Source organism: Zootoca vivipara, chromosome W (genome assembly GCF_963506605.1).
Source record: "Zootoca vivipara chromosome W, rZooViv1.1, whole genome shotgun sequence".
Taxonomy (NCBI): Eukaryota; Metazoa; Chordata; class Lepidosauria; order Squamata; family Lacertidae; genus Zootoca; species Zootoca vivipara.
In genome coordinates, this window is record NC_083293.1 from 3,098,369 (window position 1) to 3,117,188 (window position 18,820).

General features: G+C 45.2%; 1 protein-coding gene across 5 annotated transcripts in view; it reads right to left on the bottom strand.

Moving 5' to 3' along the window:
• Positions 1-18,500, bottom strand: part of LOC132591105 (motile sperm domain-containing protein 1-like) — a 39,483-nt gene extending 20,983 nt beyond the window's left edge. For 2 of the 5 annotated variants that reach the window (XR_009556980.1, XM_060270060.1), the window contains exons 1-4: positions 18,354-18,495; positions 17,326-17,585; positions 11,059-11,134; positions 8,749-8,966 (exon numbers count right to left, since the gene is read on the bottom strand). Coding sequence is in view for 4 of the 5 variants with exons in the window: in XM_060270060.1 (XP_060126043.1) it covers positions 8,749-8,966; positions 11,059-11,134; positions 17,326-17,479 (448 nt within the window). In the remaining variant the exon portion in view is untranslated. Of the gene's footprint in view, positions 1-8,748; positions 8,967-11,058; positions 11,135-17,325; positions 17,586-18,353 lie in introns of all 5 variants that reach the window. The other 3 variants (XM_060270062.1, XM_060270061.1, XM_060270059.1) reach the window with 3 other exon arrangements.
• Positions 18,501-18,820: the final 320 nt, after the last annotated feature.

The window sequence follows — 18,820 nt, forward strand, 5'->3', positions numbered from 1 at the left end:
GAAAAAAAATGCATGGGAAAGTATACAGGAAAAAAATAAAGAAAAGTATATTTCAATATGATAAACACTATTTTACAAAATAATAACAACACTTCCTTTCACCGTTCATATTTTATCTGCATTTCAGTATTATTTTCAGCTTAATATATAGATATGTATATATAGATGTTTCCCCTTTTCCATTCACCAGGTCATTCTAGACCAGGCATCCCCAAACTTCGGCCCTCCAGATGTTTTGAGACTACAATTCCCATCATGCCTGATCATTGGTCCTGTTAGCTAGGGATCATGGGAGTTGTAGGCAAAACATCTGGAGGGCCGCAGTTTGGGGATGCCTGTTCTAGACACAGCCAGATTTTTACATTTGAACCATGTCTTTCTAAATCAGGCCGAAAACAGACAGCCGGGAGAGGGATGCTCAGAGGGATGCCGGGGGGGGGGGATTTTTTGCCGCAGGCTGCTCCACAGTCCCTTGGACCTTTGGTCGGGCTGGAGAAGCAGCATGGTGGGGGGAGCTGGAAGAAGAGGTGAGGAGGAGGAGAGTAGCCCTCCTCCCCACCCCACAGCCCCAGCCGCTATGCTTACCTTCCTAGAGGCTACTGCCGCCACTTCTCGTGGGCAGGCAGAGCGAGTTCGTCCTCGCTGCTCTCTGGCCCACAGGAGCACCACCAGAAGTTGAGCAGTGCGAATGGGCCGGTTCTCGAGAGGGACTGCTGAAAAATAAGGCTTGGCCAGCTCAGCCCAGCCCACTCTCTCCTCCTCTAGGCAGGGAGAAGCCAGGAGGGAGGAGGGATTTCAATCACGAGTCGGTGAGACTTTATTGAAATCAGATATACAGTGAAGGGGGGGGGAGTATTTGATCCCCTGCGAAATGTGCCCGTTTGCCCTTTGATGGAAGAAAGGACCAGTCCATAAATTCCGGGTTTTTTTCCTGTTGCTATTCTATCTCTTACAGCTACAATAAAACTACCGTTAAAATGATGGACTGGTCATTGCTTCGTCAGAAGGCAAACAAGCAAATTGAGCAGGGGATCGAATACTTTCTCCCCTCACTGTGTGTGTGTGTGTGTGTGTGTGTGTGTGTGTGTGTCCATCTTTGGTGAAATTCCTTGGCAGTTAAAAATATGACGGTCTTTCTTTTCGGGATGAAATCTTGCGAAAGAGGAAGGTTTGCTTTTTGGAATCATAAAATCCCTTTTTTACAGACAGGTTCAATCTTGCCGGCATCATCCAACCCCCTGCCGAACAGGAAACACCATCAAAGCATTCTTGAAATATGGCTGTCAAGACCTCCAAAGAAGGAGACTCCACCACACTTCCTGGCAGCAAATTCCACTGTCGAACAGCTCTTACTGTCAGGAGGTTCATCCTAATGTTGAGGTGGAATCTTCTTTCTTGTAGTTTGAATCCTTTGCTCCGTGTCCACTTCTCTGGAGCAGCAGAAAACAACCTTTCCCCCTCCTCTATATGACATCCTTTTATATATTTGAACATGGCTATCATATCATAGAATCATAGAATCACAGAGTTGGAAGAGACCCCAAGGGCCATCCAGTCCAACCCCCTGCCAAGCAGGAAACACCATCAAAGCATTCTTGACAGATGCCTGTCAAGCCTCTGCTTAAAGACCTCCAAAGAAAGAGACTCCACCACACTTCCTGGCAGCGAATCCCACTGCCGAACAGCTCTTACTGTCAGGAAGTTCTTCCTAATGTTTATTGACAACCAGAGGAAGCAGGGGGAACATAAAATCCTTTTTTTCCTTACAGAAAAGTTCGAACTCGTTGGCATCCTCTTCATATTGACAAGCAGAGGAAGGTCGAGCTTGTAAAGGTGACTTGATGTTACACCGTAATCGTACTATCGAAGCTGCAGCGATAAACGATACGCAGGGGGAACGTGAACTTAAAGCACTCTCAAGGTGACAAGTGCTGGCAGGGGCGAGTCAAATGGGCCTGTTCCTTCATCCTTCCTTTCTGACCCTTTCCCTTTCTTTTCTTTGGTTTTGGGGGGGTGAAGTGTGTGTACCTTATTGTCCATTTGTTTGTAAATATGCTCAAATAAAAGATTAAAAAGTCAAATGGGTGTGGCCCTCTATCCTTTTCTTTCTTTCTTTCTTTCTTTCTTTCTTTTCTTTTCTTTCTTTCTTTCTGACCCTTTCCCTTTACTCTCTTTGGGTTTTTTTTTTGGTTTTCTTAAAAGCAATTTATTAAATTTCTCAAATAAACACATTAAACAAAACAAAACATTCAACAACAAACACAACACACACAATTTTTCCTCTTTTTAATTTTTCCTCTTTTTAACATCTATTCCCCTATCTCGAATTCCCAATGCTCTGCCTAGCTTTGACCTCCCTCCCTCCCCTCATTTGGTTTTCTTATCAACTCTTATCTCGCAGTTCCTTTACTCCTTCTATTTAAAGTCATTTCGTAGGATTTATTTCAGTCCTGCAAGGGTCTTTAAACTTCTACAGTTCCTCTCCATATAGTCCACAAATTTACTCCAGTCTTTTTGGAACTCTGCCTCTCCCTGGTTTCGGATCCTGCTAGTCAGCCTTGCTAATTCCGCATGTTGTTGTTTAGTCGTTTATTCGTGTCCGACTCTTCGTGACCCCATGGACCATAGCACGCCAGGCACTCCTGTCTTCCACTGCCTCCCGCAGTTTGGTCAAACTCATGTTCGTAGCTTCAAGAACACTGTCCAACCATCTTGTCCTCTGTCGTCCCCTTCTCCTAGTGCCCTCAGTCTTTCCCAACATCAGGGTCTTTTCCAAGGATTCTTCTCTTCTCATGAGGTGGCCAAAGTATTGGAGCCTCAGCTTCACGATCTGTCCTTCCAGTGAGCACTCAGGGCTGATTTCCTTCAGAATGGAGAGGTTTGATCTTCTTGCAGTCCATGGGACTCTCAAGAGTCTCCTCCAGCACCATAATTCAAAAGCATCAATTCTTCGGCGATCAGCCTTCTTTATGGTCCAGCTCTCACTTCCATACATCACTACTGGGAAAACCATAGCTTTAACTATACGGACCTTTGTCGGCAAGGTGATGTCTCTGCTTTTTAAGATGCTGTCTAGGTTTGTCATTGCTTTTCTCCCAAGAAGCAGGCGTCTTTTAATTTCGTGACTGCTGTCACCATCTGCAGTGATCAAGGAGCCCAGGAAAGTAAAATCTCTCACTGCCTCCATTTCTTCCCCTTCTATTTGCCAGGAGGTGATGGGAGCAGTGGCCATGATCTTGGTTTTTTTGATGTTGAGCTTCAGACCATATTTTGCGCTCTCCTCTTTCACCCTCATTAAAAGGTTCTTTAATTCCTCCTCGCTTTCTGCCATCAAGGTTGTGTCATCTGCATATCTGAGGTTGTTGATATTTCTTCCAGCAATCTTAATTCCGGCTAGGGATTCATCTAGTCCAGCCTTTCGCATGATGAATTCTGCATATAAGTTAAATAAGCAGGGAGACAATATACAACCTTGTCGTACTCCTTTCCCAATTTTGAACCAATCAGTTGTTCCATATCCAGTTCTAACTGTAGCTTCTTGTCCCACATAGAGATTTCTCAGGAGACAGATGAGGTGATCAGGCACTCCCATTTCTTTAAGAACTTGCCATAGTTTGCTGTGGTCGACACAGTCAAAGGCTTTTGCATAGTCAATGAAGCAGAAGTAGACGTTTTTCTGGAACTCTCTAGCTTTCTCCATAATCCAGCGCATGTTTGCTATTTGGTCTCTGGTTCCTCTGCCCTTTCGAAATCCAGCTTGCACTTCTGGGAGTTCTCGGTCCACATACTGCCTAAGCCTGCCTTGTAGAATTTTAAGCATAACCTTGCTAGCGTGTGAAATGAGCGCAATTGTGCGGTAGTTGCAGCATTCTTTGGCACTGCCCTTCTTTGGAATTGGGATGTAGACTGATCTTCTCCAATCCTCTGGCCATTGCTGAGTTTTCCAAACTTGCTGGCATATTGGGTGTAGCACCTTAACAGCATCATCTTTTAAAATTTTAAACAGTTCAGCTGGAATATCATCACTTCCACTGGCCTTGTTATTAGCAGTGCTTTCTAAGGCCCATTTGACTTCACTCTCCAAGATGTCTGGCTCAAGGTCAGCAACCACACTACCTGGGGTGTACGAGACCTCCATATCTTTCTGGTATAATTCCTCTGTGTATTCCTGCCACCTCTTCTTGATGTCTTCTGCTTCTGTTAGGTCCTTACCACTTTTGTCCTTTATTATGGTAATCTTTGTACGAAATGTTCCTTTCATATTTCCAATTTTCTTGAACAGATCTCTGGTTTTCCCTATTCTATTGTTTTCCTCTATTTCTTTGCATTGCTCATTTAAGAAGACCCTCTTGTCTCTCCTTGCTGTTTTTTGGAAATCTGCATTCAGTTTCCTGTATCTTTCCCTATCTCCCTTGCATTTTGCTTGCCTCCTCTCCTCCGCTATTTGTAAGGCCTCGTTGGACAGCCATTTTGCTTTCTTGCATTTCCTTTTCCTTGGGATGGTTTTCGCTGCTGCCTCCTGTATAATGTTACGAGCCTCCATCCATAGTTCTTCAGGCACTCTGTCCACCAAATCTAAATCCTTAAACCTGTTCCTCACTTCCACTGTGTATTCATAAGGTATTTGATTCAGATTGTATCTTACTGGCCCAGTGGTTTTTCCTACTTTCTTCAGTTTAAGCTGGAATTTTGCTATAAGAAGCTGATGATCTGAGTTACAGTCAGCTCCAGGTCTTGTTTTTGCTGACTGTATAGAGCTTCTCCATCTTTGGCTGCAGAGAATATAATCAATCTGATTTCGATGCTGTCCATTTGGTGATATCCATGTGTAGAGTCGTCTCTTGTGTTGTTGGAAGAGAGTGTTTGTGATGACCAGCTTGTTCTCTTGACAGAACTCTATTAGCCTTTGCCCTGCTTCATTTTGAACTCCAAGGCCAAACTTGCCAGTTGTTCCTTTTATCTCTTGATTCCCTACTTTAGCATTCCAGTCCCCTGTAATGAGAAGAACATCCTTCTTTGGTGTCATTTCTAGAAGGTGTTGTAGGTCTTCATAGAATTGGTCAATTTCACTTTCTTCAGCACCGGTAGTTGGTGCATAAACTTGGATTACTGTGATGTTAAAAGGTCTGCCTTGGATTCGTATCGAGATCATTCTGTCATTTTTGAGATTGCATCCCATTACAGCTTTTGCCACTCTTTTGTTGACTATGAGGGCCACTCCATTTCTGCTACAGGATTCTTGCCCACAGTAGTAGATATGATAGTCATCCGAACTGAATTCGCCCATTCCCTTCCATTTTAGTTCACTGATGCCCAGGATGTCGATATTTATTCTTGTCATCTCATTTTTGACCACATCCAGCTTACCGCCATTCATGGTTCTTACATTCCAGGTTCCTATGCAATATTTTTCTTTACAGCATCGGACTTTCCTTTCGCTTCCAGGCATATCCGCAACTGAGCGTCCTTTCGGCTTTGGCCCAGCCGCTTCATCAGCTCTGAATCTACTTGTACTTGTCCTCCGCTCTTCCTCAGTAGCATGTTGGACGCCTTCCGACCTGAGGGGCTCATCTTCCAGAGTCATAACTTTTATATGCCTGTTGTCTTTGTCCATGGAGTTTTCTTGGCAGGGATACTGGAGTGGCTTGCCAGTTCCTTCTCCAGGTGGATCACGTTTAGTCAAAACTCTCCACTATGACCTGTCCATCTTGGGTGGCCCTGCATGGCATAGCTCATAGCTTCTCTGAGTTATTCAAGCCCCTTCGCCACGACAAGGCATTGATCCATGAAGGGGCTCTTGTCCTATATGACCCAATAAAAAAGCCTCCGTTTTTTTTTTGGAAAAGTCTATTTGAAAATCTTTTTCAATTCATTGTATATCATTTCCCAAAATCTTTGAACTTTTTCGCATGTCCACCACATATGATAAAATTCACCATTCCTCTCTTGACATTTCCAGCATGTTTTACTACTCATCCTAAACATCTTAGCTAATTTTACCATCTATACATAATCTTCAGGACATTCTCTTTGGTTTTGGGGGTTAAGTGCAGGCTTCCGCCACCTCGGCCCTCCCGATGTTTTGAGACTACAATTCCCAGCCTCCCTGACCACTGGTCCTGCTAACTAGGGATCATGGGAGTTGTAGGCCAAAAAACATCGGGAGGTCCAAAGTTGAGGAAGACCGCCTTATTTCCATACTAAATAGACTTACTTCTAAGAGGGAGAAAGGTTGTTTTCTGCTGCTCCAGAGAAGCGGACACGGAGCAATGGATTCAAACTACAAGAAAGAAGATTCCACCTAAACATTAGGAAGAACTTCCTGACAGTAAGAGCTGCTCGGCAGTGGAATTTGCTGCCAAGGAGTGTGGTGGAGTCTCCTTCTTTGGAGGTCTTTAAGCAGAGGCTTGACAGGCATATGTCAAGAATGCTTTGATGGTGTTTCCTGCTTGGCAGGGGGTTGGACTGGATGGCCCTTGGGGTCTCTTCCAACTCTACGATTCTATGACTCTATTCTATGATTTATAAACGGCTCATTTTTTATATATGCACAAGTCATAGAATCATAGAGTTGGAAGAGACCACAAGGGATCATGGGAGTTGTAGGCCAAAAACCTCTGGAGGGCCAAGGTCTGGGAAGCCTGCTTTAAAGGTGAAAACCAGCACCTGAAACCTGAACCTGTCCTCCATAGCCCTGCAAGGAGCCTTGCTGTGGTGTTCTGCGCTCGCTGGGTGTGACGGATTGGTCTGGTTGGCAATAGAACCCCAGGGTGAAAGAGTTAAAACCCCAACCTCCTAGATAAATGACGCATTCCATTCCTGAGGGGCGGGACTGCCAGGAGTTTAAAAGGGATGGGAGGCAGTTAGTTCAGGGGATCAGGAGAGGGTTGTGGGAGTGAAGAGGGAGCGGGGGAGCGTGTAGGAGTAGGAGATCTTAGGGTGTTCTGAGGAGTTTAATTGAATTATATTATCTAGCCATTGTTAAAGGAAACTAAGAATATGATCTAGGAGCCTGTACACGTGAAACCATTACGCATTTAAAAGTCCTCTAGTTTGAATAAAGCTTTCTTGAATGTTATATTAAAAAGTGGATGTGCCTAGTTATTCCAGCTGGGTATCAAAACTCACAGAAGTGGTGGCTCAAGAGGACAAAACTTACCTCGGGAATAGAGGCAACAGTTGGTGTCCTAGAGTTACACTGAGGAGGCTTAGGAGGATAACCTGGGGTGCCACAAAGTAGCCAGAGTGGAAAGGGCAAACTTTTGCAGTGGGGAATCAAACTGAGTGAGACCCTTTACTGTAGGCAAGAGGTTATTCCGTCAAACAGCCTAGAGTTTCTCAAGATACCAGGCCACGTAAGCTGAAAGACTCTCTTTACTAAGAAACCCACAAGTAAAAGGGGTTTATTTTAAGGCGGCAGGAGAAGAGGGAGCGTGGTTTCACACCTGGATTCCTGTGTCGCATTTATAGTAATAGAGAGGGAGGACATTTCGTCACATAATTGGTGGTAGCAGCAAGTTTAGTGACAACGCCGGGACTGGATTTGGCGCATATTAATTGGTGGCAAAGTCCTTGGGTTCGTCGCACTGGGGTTTCTGGGTCGGTTTTGAGGGCGGCCCCTGCGAGGAGCGAGAACTTTCTGACAGTAAGAGCTGTTCGGCAGTGGGATTTGCTGCTAAGGAGTGTGGCGGAATCTCCTTCTTTGGAGGTCTTTAAGCAGAGGCTTGACAGGCATATGTCAAGAATGCTTGGATGGTGTTTCCTGCTCGGCAGGGGGTTGGACTGGATGGCCCTTGTGGTCTCTTCCAACTCTAGGATTCTATGATCTCTGGGTTATTTGTGGGGCATAGGAATTCGTTCTCCACCGCCCCCCCAAGAAAAATATAGTCCGGCCCCCCACAAGGTCTGAGGGACCAGCCTGCGGCAAAACTTTTCCCCAGCCCCCGCCATGGGTAGCCAAACTACAGCCCGGGGGCCAAATCCGGCCCAATTGTTGTCTGACGGTCCGGGAACCAGCATGTTTTTACACAAGTAGAATGTACCCGTTTATTTAAAATGCATCTCTGGCCCCCTGCTGAAAAAAGTTTGAGGACCCCTGGTATATAATGATAATAATATAGATGTAAATGTATTAGAAATTATTAAAGTTTATTTGAAGAAGAATAGTATTGTAATTAAATAGTAAGAAATGGATTTTGAGGTATATTCAATGCTGTAGTTTAAGATTTGGTTTGGTGGTAAAGGAAAATATGAAATACGATCGATAATGGTTTTGTTTGGAATTAAGAATAAGTACAATTTATATAAGGATATAAGGATTATGAAGTAGAAATTGCTAAAGTGGATTAACAGTGAATCGCAGTAAGGAGAATCGGAGGAAGTCGCAGTACAATGAGTAGATAAAAGGTTAAGAATATGAAATTTTGTATGTTTTGTTTTGTTGTTGTTTGTTTTCTTTTTCTTTCTTGGATGTTGTTATTTGTAGTGTTTTGTTTTTACTAGATGTCTTTATAAAAAATAAAAAAATGGGGGAAAAAAGAAATTTATTGGGGAAATAAGACGCAGGATGAATAAATGAAAGGTAAAGAGGAGGAGGGCAGGAAAAAAGGGAAAGTTTTAGAGAGATATTTCATAAAGGATGTATATATTGAAGAAGCCATCAAAACTATTTTTTAAAAAAGTAAATATGCTCCAATAAAACATTTTTAAAAAGAGAAAGAGAGAAAGAGGCAGGTACATTCAACTCACCTGGCTGGCACAAAGCCTGCTCGAAAAAGACGCTGTCTGCCAGGTGCTCCGTGATCCTGCCCTCCTCCTCTTCCTTCGGCTCTTTCGCCGCCGGAAGAAGCGTGGCGATGACCTCTTTCCTCCCCAGCGCTTTCCTCTGGCTCTGCTCGGAGACCTGGAGCCGAAACTTGTCAATCACGCCATAGTGGCAAGGTTGGACGTCTCGGTGGCGGATCACGCTGGAACAAGAGGAGAGTGTGAACAGCCGCGTTATTGCTATTTTTTGTTTAAATATAATGTAAATTAATTTTTCCCCTTTTCCCTTTATAATAGGCATCCCCAAGCCGTGGCCCTCCAGATGTTTTGGCCGACAACTCCCATGATCCCTAGCTAACAGGACCAGGGCCAGGGATGATGGGAATTGTAGTCCAAAACATCTGGAGGGCCAAAGGTTGGGGGTGCCTGATATACACGGATACAATGGTCCCTCGCAAGACGAATACCTCGCGCAAGAAAAACTGGCAAGGCAACCAAATAAAATTTCTTCCTCACATATATCTTTGCTCAAAGGGAGCTTTGACTTCCTCCCGTTCGCCTCAATCACTTTTATCTTCGTATTTCTAAATCACCCTATTTAACTAATCCTCAACCTCGGCTCGGCCCTCCCGATGTTTTGAGACTACAATTCCCATCATCCCTGACCACTGGTCCGGTTAGCTAGGGATCATGGGAGTTGTAGGCCAAAAACATCGGGAGGTCCAAAGTTGAGGAAGCCCGCCTTATCTCCATACTAAATAGACTTGCTTCTAAGATTTATAAACGGCTCATTTTTTATATATGCACAGGTCATAGAATCGTAGAGTTGGAAGAGACCACAAGGGCCACCCAGTCCAACCCCCTGCCGAGCAGGAAACACCATCAAAGCATTCTTGAAATATGCTTAAAGACCTCCAAAGAAGGGGACTCCACCACACATATTGGCAGCAAATCCCACTGTCGAACAGCTCTTACTGTCAGGAACTTACTGCATATTCTCATGGAATATGCAGAATTAGCCAAATGAACAGATAAATTATGTGAGAGGGGTACTTATTTACTATTATTTACTATTGTAAAAAGTGCCACCAGAAGAAGAGCCCACCAGTATTAATTTGATATGATCAATTATATAATAATAATAATAATAATAATTTATTATTTATACCCCGCCCATCTGGCCGGGTTCCCCCAGCCACTCTGGGCGGCTTCCAACAAAACAGAAATTCTAAAATACAGAGATCCATCAAACATTAAAATTCAGAAATCCATGAAACATTAAAAGCTTCCCTAAACAGGGCTGCCTTGAGATGCCTTCTAAAGGTCTGGTAATTGTTGTTCTCTTTGACCTCTAGTGGGAGGGCAATTCAGCTGAGATAGTCATTTCATAGAATCCTAGAGTTGGAAGAGACCCCAAGGGCCATCCAGTCCAACCCCCGGCCGAGCAGGAAACACCATCCAAGCATTCTTGACATATGCCTGTCAAGCCTCTGCTTAAAGACCTCCAAAGAAGGAGACTCCACCACACTCCTTGGCAGCAAATTCCGCTGCCGAACAGCTCTTACTGTCAGGAAGTTCTTCCTAATGTTGAGGTGGAATCTTCTTTCTTGTAGTTTGAATCCATTGCTCCGTGTCCGCTTCTCTGGAGCAGCAGAAAACAATCTTTCTCCCTCCTCTATATGGCATCCTTTGATATATTTGAACATGGCTATCATATCGCCCCTTAACCTTCTCTTCTCCAGGCTAAACATACCCAGCTCCCTAAGCCGTTCCTCATAAGGCATCGTTTCCAGGCCTTTGACCATTTTGGTTGCCCTCCTCTGGACACGTTCCAGCTTGTCAGTATCCTTCTTGAACTGTGGTGCCCAGAACTGGACACAGTATTCCAGGTGAGGTCTGACCAGAGCAGAATACAGTGGTACTATTACTTCCCTTGATCTAGATGCTATACTCCTATTGATGCAGCCCAGAATTGCATTGGCTTTTTGAGCTGCTGCATCACACTGCTGACTCATGTCAAGTTTGTGGTCTACCAAGACTCCTCGATCCTTTTCACATTTACTGCTCTCAAGCCAAGTGTCTCCCATCCTGTATTTGTGCCTTTCATTTTTTTTGCCCAAGTGTAACATTTCTCCTTGTTAAATTTCATCTTGTTTGCTTTGGCCCAGTTGTCTAATTTATTAAGGTCATTTTGAAGCGTGATTCTGTCCTCTGGGGTATTAGCCACCCCTCCCAATTTGGCGTCATCTACAAACTTGCTCAGTATGCCCCCAAAGAAACCAGCTTTTTACTCACATGTCAACGCAACATTGAGGCTTCACCGCGCCCGCCGCATCAACCACGACATATTTATTTGGGGTTGTGCAGAGAACTGGAAGGAAAGAAAAGGGGCCGTCACCGTATGTTGGCCAATTGCAAGGAACTGCCACAGAAGCGAAGCTCAACATCAGGCATGGCCAAACGCCAGTTGTTTTGGGACTACAATTCCCATCATCCCTAGCTAACAGGACCAGGGGTAAGGGATGATAGAAGTTGTAGCCCCCAAACAGCTGGAGGCCCGAGTTTGCTAAGCCTGATCTCGTTTATTTCAATTCCATTCTGACCTTCAGAACAGGCATAGGCCAACGCCGGCCCTCCAGTTGTTTTGGGACTACAATTCCCATCATCCCTAGCTAACAGGACCAGGGATAAGGGATGATAGAAGTTGTAGCCCCCAAACAGCTGGAGGCCCGAGTTTGCTAAGCCTGATCTCGTTGATTTCAAGTCCATTCTGACCTTCAGAACAGGCATAGGCAAACTCCGGCCCTCCAGTTGTATTTGGGACTACAATTCCCATCATTCCTGACCAGTGCTCCTGTTGTCTAGAGATGACGGGAGCCACAGGTTTCCCACCGGCATTTTTAACTTGTCTAAATTGGGTACTTTCCCGAGAATTAAGAGTTAGGATCTGAGCGGGCGTTCGTAAAATAATCGGTAGTTAATGTAAAAGGCAATTCAGCAAACCAGGCTGCATTGTGGGCCTGGTTGTGTCTATTAAAATGAGAATTATTCTTTCTAAGCAAATATCTAGATCAGGCATAGGCAAACTTGGCTTTCCAGATGTTTTGGGACTACAACTCCCATCATCCCTAACTAACAGGACCAGTGGTCAGGGATGATGGGAGCTGTAGTCCCCAAACAGCTGGAGGGCCAAGTTGGGCCATGCCTGATCTGGACTCCCAAAAGGCAGATGAGAAAGCGAATAAAAGGAAGTTGAGACAAAGGTGAAGATACATAAAGGATTTAGAATCATAGAATCATAGAGTTGGAAGAGACCACAAGGGCCATCCAGTCCAACCCCCTGCCGAGCAGGAAACACCATCAAAGCATTCCTGACATATGCCTGTCAAGCCTCTGCTTAAAGACCTCCAAAGGAGGAGACTCCACCACACTCCTTGGCAGCAAATTCCACTGCCGAACAGCTCTTACTGTCAGGAAGTTCTTCCTAATGTTTAGATTTAATAGCCACATCATCAAAAAATCGTTACTGAAGGTATGGGAAAGATGTAAATATTTGATGGAGCCTCAAACCCCAAATTGGCTGTCACCAACAGAGATTATAACAACGGAAAAAATTAAATACGGATGGAAAGTGGGGAAAATATAGAGACTTAATAGAGGTGAAAGGTGGGGTATTTAAGCTAAAAAACTATGAGGAGATTCAACAACATTTAACAGGGTGGATACAATTTCACCAAATGCATAGCAGGTTCAAAGAAAAATAAAAAAATTCCTTCAGTAGCACCTTAAAGACCAACTAAGTTTTTATTTTGGTACGAGCTTTCGTGTGCATGCACACTTCATAAGATACACTTGAAACAGAAGAGTCAGACCCTTATGTATATACAGAGGGTGGGGGAATGGGTGATGGGAGTGGTAAACCTGTAGATCAGGCATCCCCAAATTGTGGCCCTCCAGATGTTTTGGCCTACAACTCCCATGATCCCTAGCTAACAGGACCAGTGGTCGGGGATGATGGGAATTGTAGTCCAAAACATCTGGAGGGCCGAAGTTTGGGGAAGCCTGCTGTAGATGGTGTATGTGGCAGCAAAGTTGGCATCTGGGTTTATTGCAGCTGTATGTGATGACTAGTGGTGTTCTGTTATTTTCCTTTTTGGGTCATACCATCTCAGGACTATTTAATTGCTCATCTTCTAACATTGTGTATGCCATCAAATGCCAACAGTGCCCTTCAGCTCTCTATATTGGACAAACAGGCCAAGCCCTACGCTAAAGGATAAATGGACATAAATCTGACATCAGGAACCGCAAGACAGAGAAACCAGTAGGAGAACACTTCAATCTCCCAGGACATTCTATACAAGATCTCAAAGCCGCTGTTTTATTACAGAGAAATTTCAGGAACAGACTGGAAAGGGAAGTTGCTGAATTGGAACTCATTACCAAGCTTAAAACCATGGAGCCACCTGGGATGAACAAAGACATTGGATTCTTATCTCATTATGCATGATCAAGCTTTCTTTAGCGCCTCGGCCCTTGCTTTCCCCCCCGCAGGACCAATTGCAGTCATCAGCAGTCGTTAACAGCCATCTACAGGTTTACCACTCCCATCAGCCCATCACCCATTCCCACCCCCATCCCCACCCTCTGTATATACATAAGGGTCTGACTTCTGTTTCAAGTGTATCTGAAGAAGTGTGCATGCACACGAAAGCTTGTACCAAAATAAAAACTTAGTTGGTATTTAAGGTGCTACTGAAGGATTTTTTTTTATTTTGCTTCGACTCAGACCAACACGGCTACCTACCTGTAACTAGATTCAAAGATGATATTGCCAAAAAAAAAAAGGTTTTAATAATGAACCATCCTTATTGGAGATCGACCTACTACAGAATACCCGGGAAATTATTTCTAAGATGTATAATACCATTCTGGAGTGGGAGGTTGAAGATGGAGCAGTGAAGGAAACTACGACCAAGTGGGCAATGGAGTTGGGGAAATCTATAGAAATGGACAGATGGGGAAAAAACTCTGGAAAGTATTTTGGAATTTTGCAGCGTCAGAGGGAGTTAAAGAAAACCTAATTTAGATGTTTTATAAGTGGTACCTGACGCCAGTCAAAATCCATAAAATGCTATTAAGAAATTGAATACTATATCAGATTGGCTCACATATAGACAGTTGTTAGAGGAAATCGGGGGGTGAATATAAATTTAAAAAAATATATGAAGATTTAAAATCCTTTGGAATAAGTAATTGGCAATATATACAGCTGTGCAGTATATTCAAGGCAGATAAAAAGAAATGTTTTGCAAGAGATATTTCTAAATTTGAGAAGGAAGTTATCCAAAGTAAAACTAAAATATTATCCAGAGCATATAATCTCCTACTGGAATGGGATTTGATGGATGAAGGCACAACAGAAGCAAGGATTAATTGGTCAAAAGATATCGGGACAACCATACATCTAGAGCAGGCACCCCCAAACTGCGGACCTCCAGATGTTTTGGCCCACAACTCCCATGATCCCTAGCTAACAGGACCAGTGGTAAGGGGTGATGGGAATTGTAGTACAAAACACCTGGAGGGCCGAAGTTTGGGGATGCCTGATCTAGAGCAATGGGAAAAACTATGGAGCCAGGATATCAACTTCACAGCTTCATATAATATAAGAGAAAATTTTGTAAAAATGTACCACAGGTGGTACTTAACACCTACAAAATGGGCTAAAATTTATAGGTTAAAAACGAATCTCTGTCCGGTACCTTTTTCCATATGTGGTGGACATGCGAAGGGATCAAAAAGTTCTGGCTAGCTATTCATGAGGAATTGAAGAAACTCAGGAAAAAATCAATTATCAAAAAACCCCAGAGATTTATTTATTGGGATTGATTAATAACGAAGTATCAAAGGAGAATAAAAAATTTTTTTTTTGCATGCTTGTACAGCAGCCAGGACGTTAATAGCCACATATTGGAAAACCGCAAATATACCAACAGCAGAGCGGCGGATTAACAAACTTTGCGAGTATTTGCCAATGGCCAAATGGACAGCGGTGGCGAGAAGCCAATCGAAGCAAAAATTGAGAAGCGGGTGGAAAAGTTATGATGAATATATGCGGAAATATAGTAAGAAGGAAGATATGCTTACATGCCTAGATTAAAAGGCAGGAAGTTAGATTAAGAGATAAAATTGGAGAGACAGTGGTGCCTCGCTAGACGAATGCCCTGTAAGACGAATTTTCCGCTATGTGAATAGGTTTTGCGATCGGAGGTGGCCTCGCAAGACGATGAGGTTTTTTAGGGCCACCGCTTCGTCTTGCGAAGCGTGGCCATAAAAACCTCCGATTGCAAAACCTAGCGAAAGGGGCATTCGTCTGGCAAAGGGGAACGAGCTGCAGCACAGGAAGAAGGCAAAGGGAGATCAGCTGAGAGGCGCTGACAGCTGTCACCGCCTCTCAGCTGATCTTCCTTTGCCGCCTTCCTCCTTTGTGTTCCGCTGGTCTCCTTCTTCTGGTTCGTCCCCTTCTTCCCGCTGTCGCCAAGCCAGTCCCCGAGCCGAAGGCAGTCAGCAGCGGGGGCTTTTCGTCGTTCCCTTGGGGGAACGCAAACGACGAAAAGCCCCCTCCCGCGCCGCACTTCGGCTCAGGGACTGGCTTGGCGGCAGCGGGAAGAAGGGGAGGAATTCGGCTCCGTCCCCCGATGCGCTTCGGCTCGGGGAAGCAGGCAGGGAGATGGCAAAAGCGCCGGGAAGCTGCGGGCTGTTGCCGTCTCCCTGCCTGCTTCCCCGAGCCGTGGCGCATCGGGGGACGGATCCGAAGATCGGTGGGCGCTGTTTGCCGGGGTCGAGAGCAAGAGAGCAAGCGCCTACCTGCCTGCCTGTCTTCCCCGACGCCAGTCCCCCGGAGCCCATAGGAGCCCATTGATTAAGTCTCAATGCATTCCTATGGGAAACCGGGACTCGCTAGACGAAAGATTCGTTATGCGAATTGACCCGTGGAACGAATTAATTTTGTCTAGCGAGGCACCACTGTAATTAAAAAAATGATTTGGGAAGAGCTAGTAGATGAAAGAATGCACGCAGGGATTAATAATTATAGAGGACATTAGATTAGATTTTGTCAGAAGTATAAATAGATAGAAACAGAAGTCGAGAAAGCAGCGGAGGGAAGTCTGTGGGGGATGGGGATTTTGTATTAGGGATTTTCTATGTATGAAATTGTTGTTGAAATGGATTTTTTGGTATGATGTATTTTTTAAAATTTAATAAAATTTCTTTAAATCCATAAAATGTACAAAACCAAGGACAACCATTGCTGGAGATGCCATAAAGAGGTTAGGGACCTTTTGACATATTTGGTGGCACTGTACTAAAATAAAATGATGTATTGGAGGAATGGAAAAAAAAATACTCAAATACAACATTAAAAAACCTCCAGAATCATTTCTATTGGGCATGGTAGATGAGGGAATAAACAGGACGAAAAAGTATTCCTGTGCTCAGTGACAGTTGCAAGGGTTTCAATCGCTAAATTATGGAAATCACAGGAGACGCCTACAATTAGAGATTGGCAGGGAAAAGGAATCAGTTACATTGATTTGGCCACGAAAGCTCATACCAAAATAAAAACTTAGTTGGTCTTTAAGGTGCTACTGAAGGAATTTTTTTATATTGATTTGGCCAGACTGACAAATGCAATGAGAGGGAGTACCTATAAGAAATGTAGTCATAATTGGGGGAAAATTTGGAGAATATCTGAAAAGACTTGGGTTGACAACAAATATTCTGTACAGATTCCAAAATGAAATTGATTTAAAGCAGTACAAATCAGTATATCTGTAGCACGGGATGAAGACGAGTGGAAGTCAACTGATAAGAAGAAAATGTAAGATTTGTATAACGGCTGAATCATAGAATCATAGAGTTGGAAGAGACCACAAGGGCCATCCACTCCAACCCCCTGCCAAGCAGGAAACACCATCAAAGCATTCTTGACATATGCTTAAAGACCTCAAAAGAAGGAGACTCCACCACACTCCTTGGTAGCAAATCCCACTGCCGAACAGCTCTTACTGTCAGGAAGTTCTTTCTAATGTTGAGGTGGAATCTTCTTTCTTGTAGCTTGAATCCATTGCTCCGTGTCCGCTTCTCTGGAGCAGCAGAAAACAATCTTTCTCCCTCCTCTATATGACATCCTTTGATATATTTGAACATGGCTATCATATCACCCCTTAACCTTCTCTTCTCCAGGCTAAACATACCCAGCTCCCTAAGCCGTTCCTCATTAGGCATCGTTTCCAGGCCTTTGATTTAAAGCAGTACAAATAAGTATATCTGTAGCACGGGATGAAGACGAGTGAAAGTCAACTTATAAGAAGAAAAATGTAAGATTTGTATAACGGCTGATTTGATTTATGTTTTGGTTGTAGTTTTTATTGGTGTGTATTTTATGTATAGTATTGTTTTAATCTCAATAAAGGTTATTTAAAAAATAAAATAAAAGAGAGAGAATCCCTCCTCCCTAAGCAAACCCTTAAAAATTGAATTGTAAGTGAGACGCACCTTTGAATTTCAAGGCAAATTCGTAGGGGTTATAGAGAGTCAGGACCTGTTTGTGGGTCGACTGGTCGTCCGCATAAAAGATCAGCTCCGTGGGGAAGAGGAAGACGGGAAGGTTTCCTCCCACTAACTCTGGCTGCCTTCGTTGCTGCTGCATTGGCCCCGATTCCTCCTCGCTTCTGCGCCTTCTGCTCGCCGGCCGGCTTGGTCTCCCCAAACGTCTCGTCAGGGTGATTTAGGAATCCGAAAGCATCTTGGCAAACCTATAGGCAGAAAGAAAAAAGCGGCAAAGGTCAAGGCTCTGGGGTTTGCCTACTTTTGCAGCCGGGTGGACCATGAATTAATATACAGTGGTACCTCTACTTACGAATTTCATAGAATCATAGAGTTGGAAGAGTTCAAATATATCAAAGGATGTCATATAGAGGAAGGTGCTCCAGAGAAGCGGACACGGAGCAATGGATTCAAACTACAAGAAAGAAGATTCCACCTCAACATTAGGAAGAACTTCCTGACAGTAAGAGCTGTTCGACAGTGGAATTCGCTGCCAAGGAGTGTGGCGGAGTCTCCTTCTTTGGAGGTCTTTAAGCAGAGGCTTGGCAGCCATATGTCAAGAATGCTTTGATGGTGTTTCCTGCTTGGCAGGGGGTTGGACTGGATGGCCCTTGGGGTCTCTTCCAACTCTAGGAGTCTATGAATTCCAAAGAGCCAGGCCCTTCCCGCCCCCCCAGGAAGCCCCGCCCCCATCGGCTAGAGACCCCCGATCGCCCCCTCCCCGTCCAGACCCCGCCAAGTGGAGGGGCTGTGGCGAACCCCCCCCCCCCCCCACAGAGCCGCCCCTTCCCCTCAAGCCCGAGGAGGCCCGCTTTTGTTTCGGGCTGGGGTCGCCTCACAGCTGTTTGGGGACTACAGCTCCCATCATCCCTCACGAGCAGGAGCAAGCGGTGAGGGATGCTGGGAATGGTAGTCCCCAAACAGGCCCCTCGCCCGGAAGGAGAGAGACCCCTCCTAGGCTCCCTGCCTTCACTCACCCCTCGGTCCCGGGTTCTTTCGGTCACCAGCCGCCGCCGAGAAAGCGCCGTCTCTTCGCCTCAGCGGACGTGCGCGCCCATTTCCCCGCCCCTTCCGCATCGCCAGGCGCTAGGGCTGCCGGGAAGGCGGCGGACTCCGCCTCCCTCTCGCTCGGCCGCCTCAGCGAAAGCCCTTTCGCGCCACCTGTCAGCGGACGGGCGCGCCCATTTCCCCGCCCCTTCCGCGTCACTAGGCGCCAAGGCTGCCAGGAAGGCGGCGGACTCCGCCTCCCTCTCTCCCTCGCCCCAGCGGACGTGCGCGCCCCTTTCCCCGCCCCTTTCGCGTCACTAGGCGCTAGGGCTGCCGGGGAGGCGGAGGACTCCGCCTCCCTCTCGCTCGGCCGCCTCAGTCGCTAGGGCTGCCCAAAAGCGGGAAGAGGGCGACGGAGGCGGTGCCTTTTCTCGACGGCAGTGGCGGGGCAATGGGC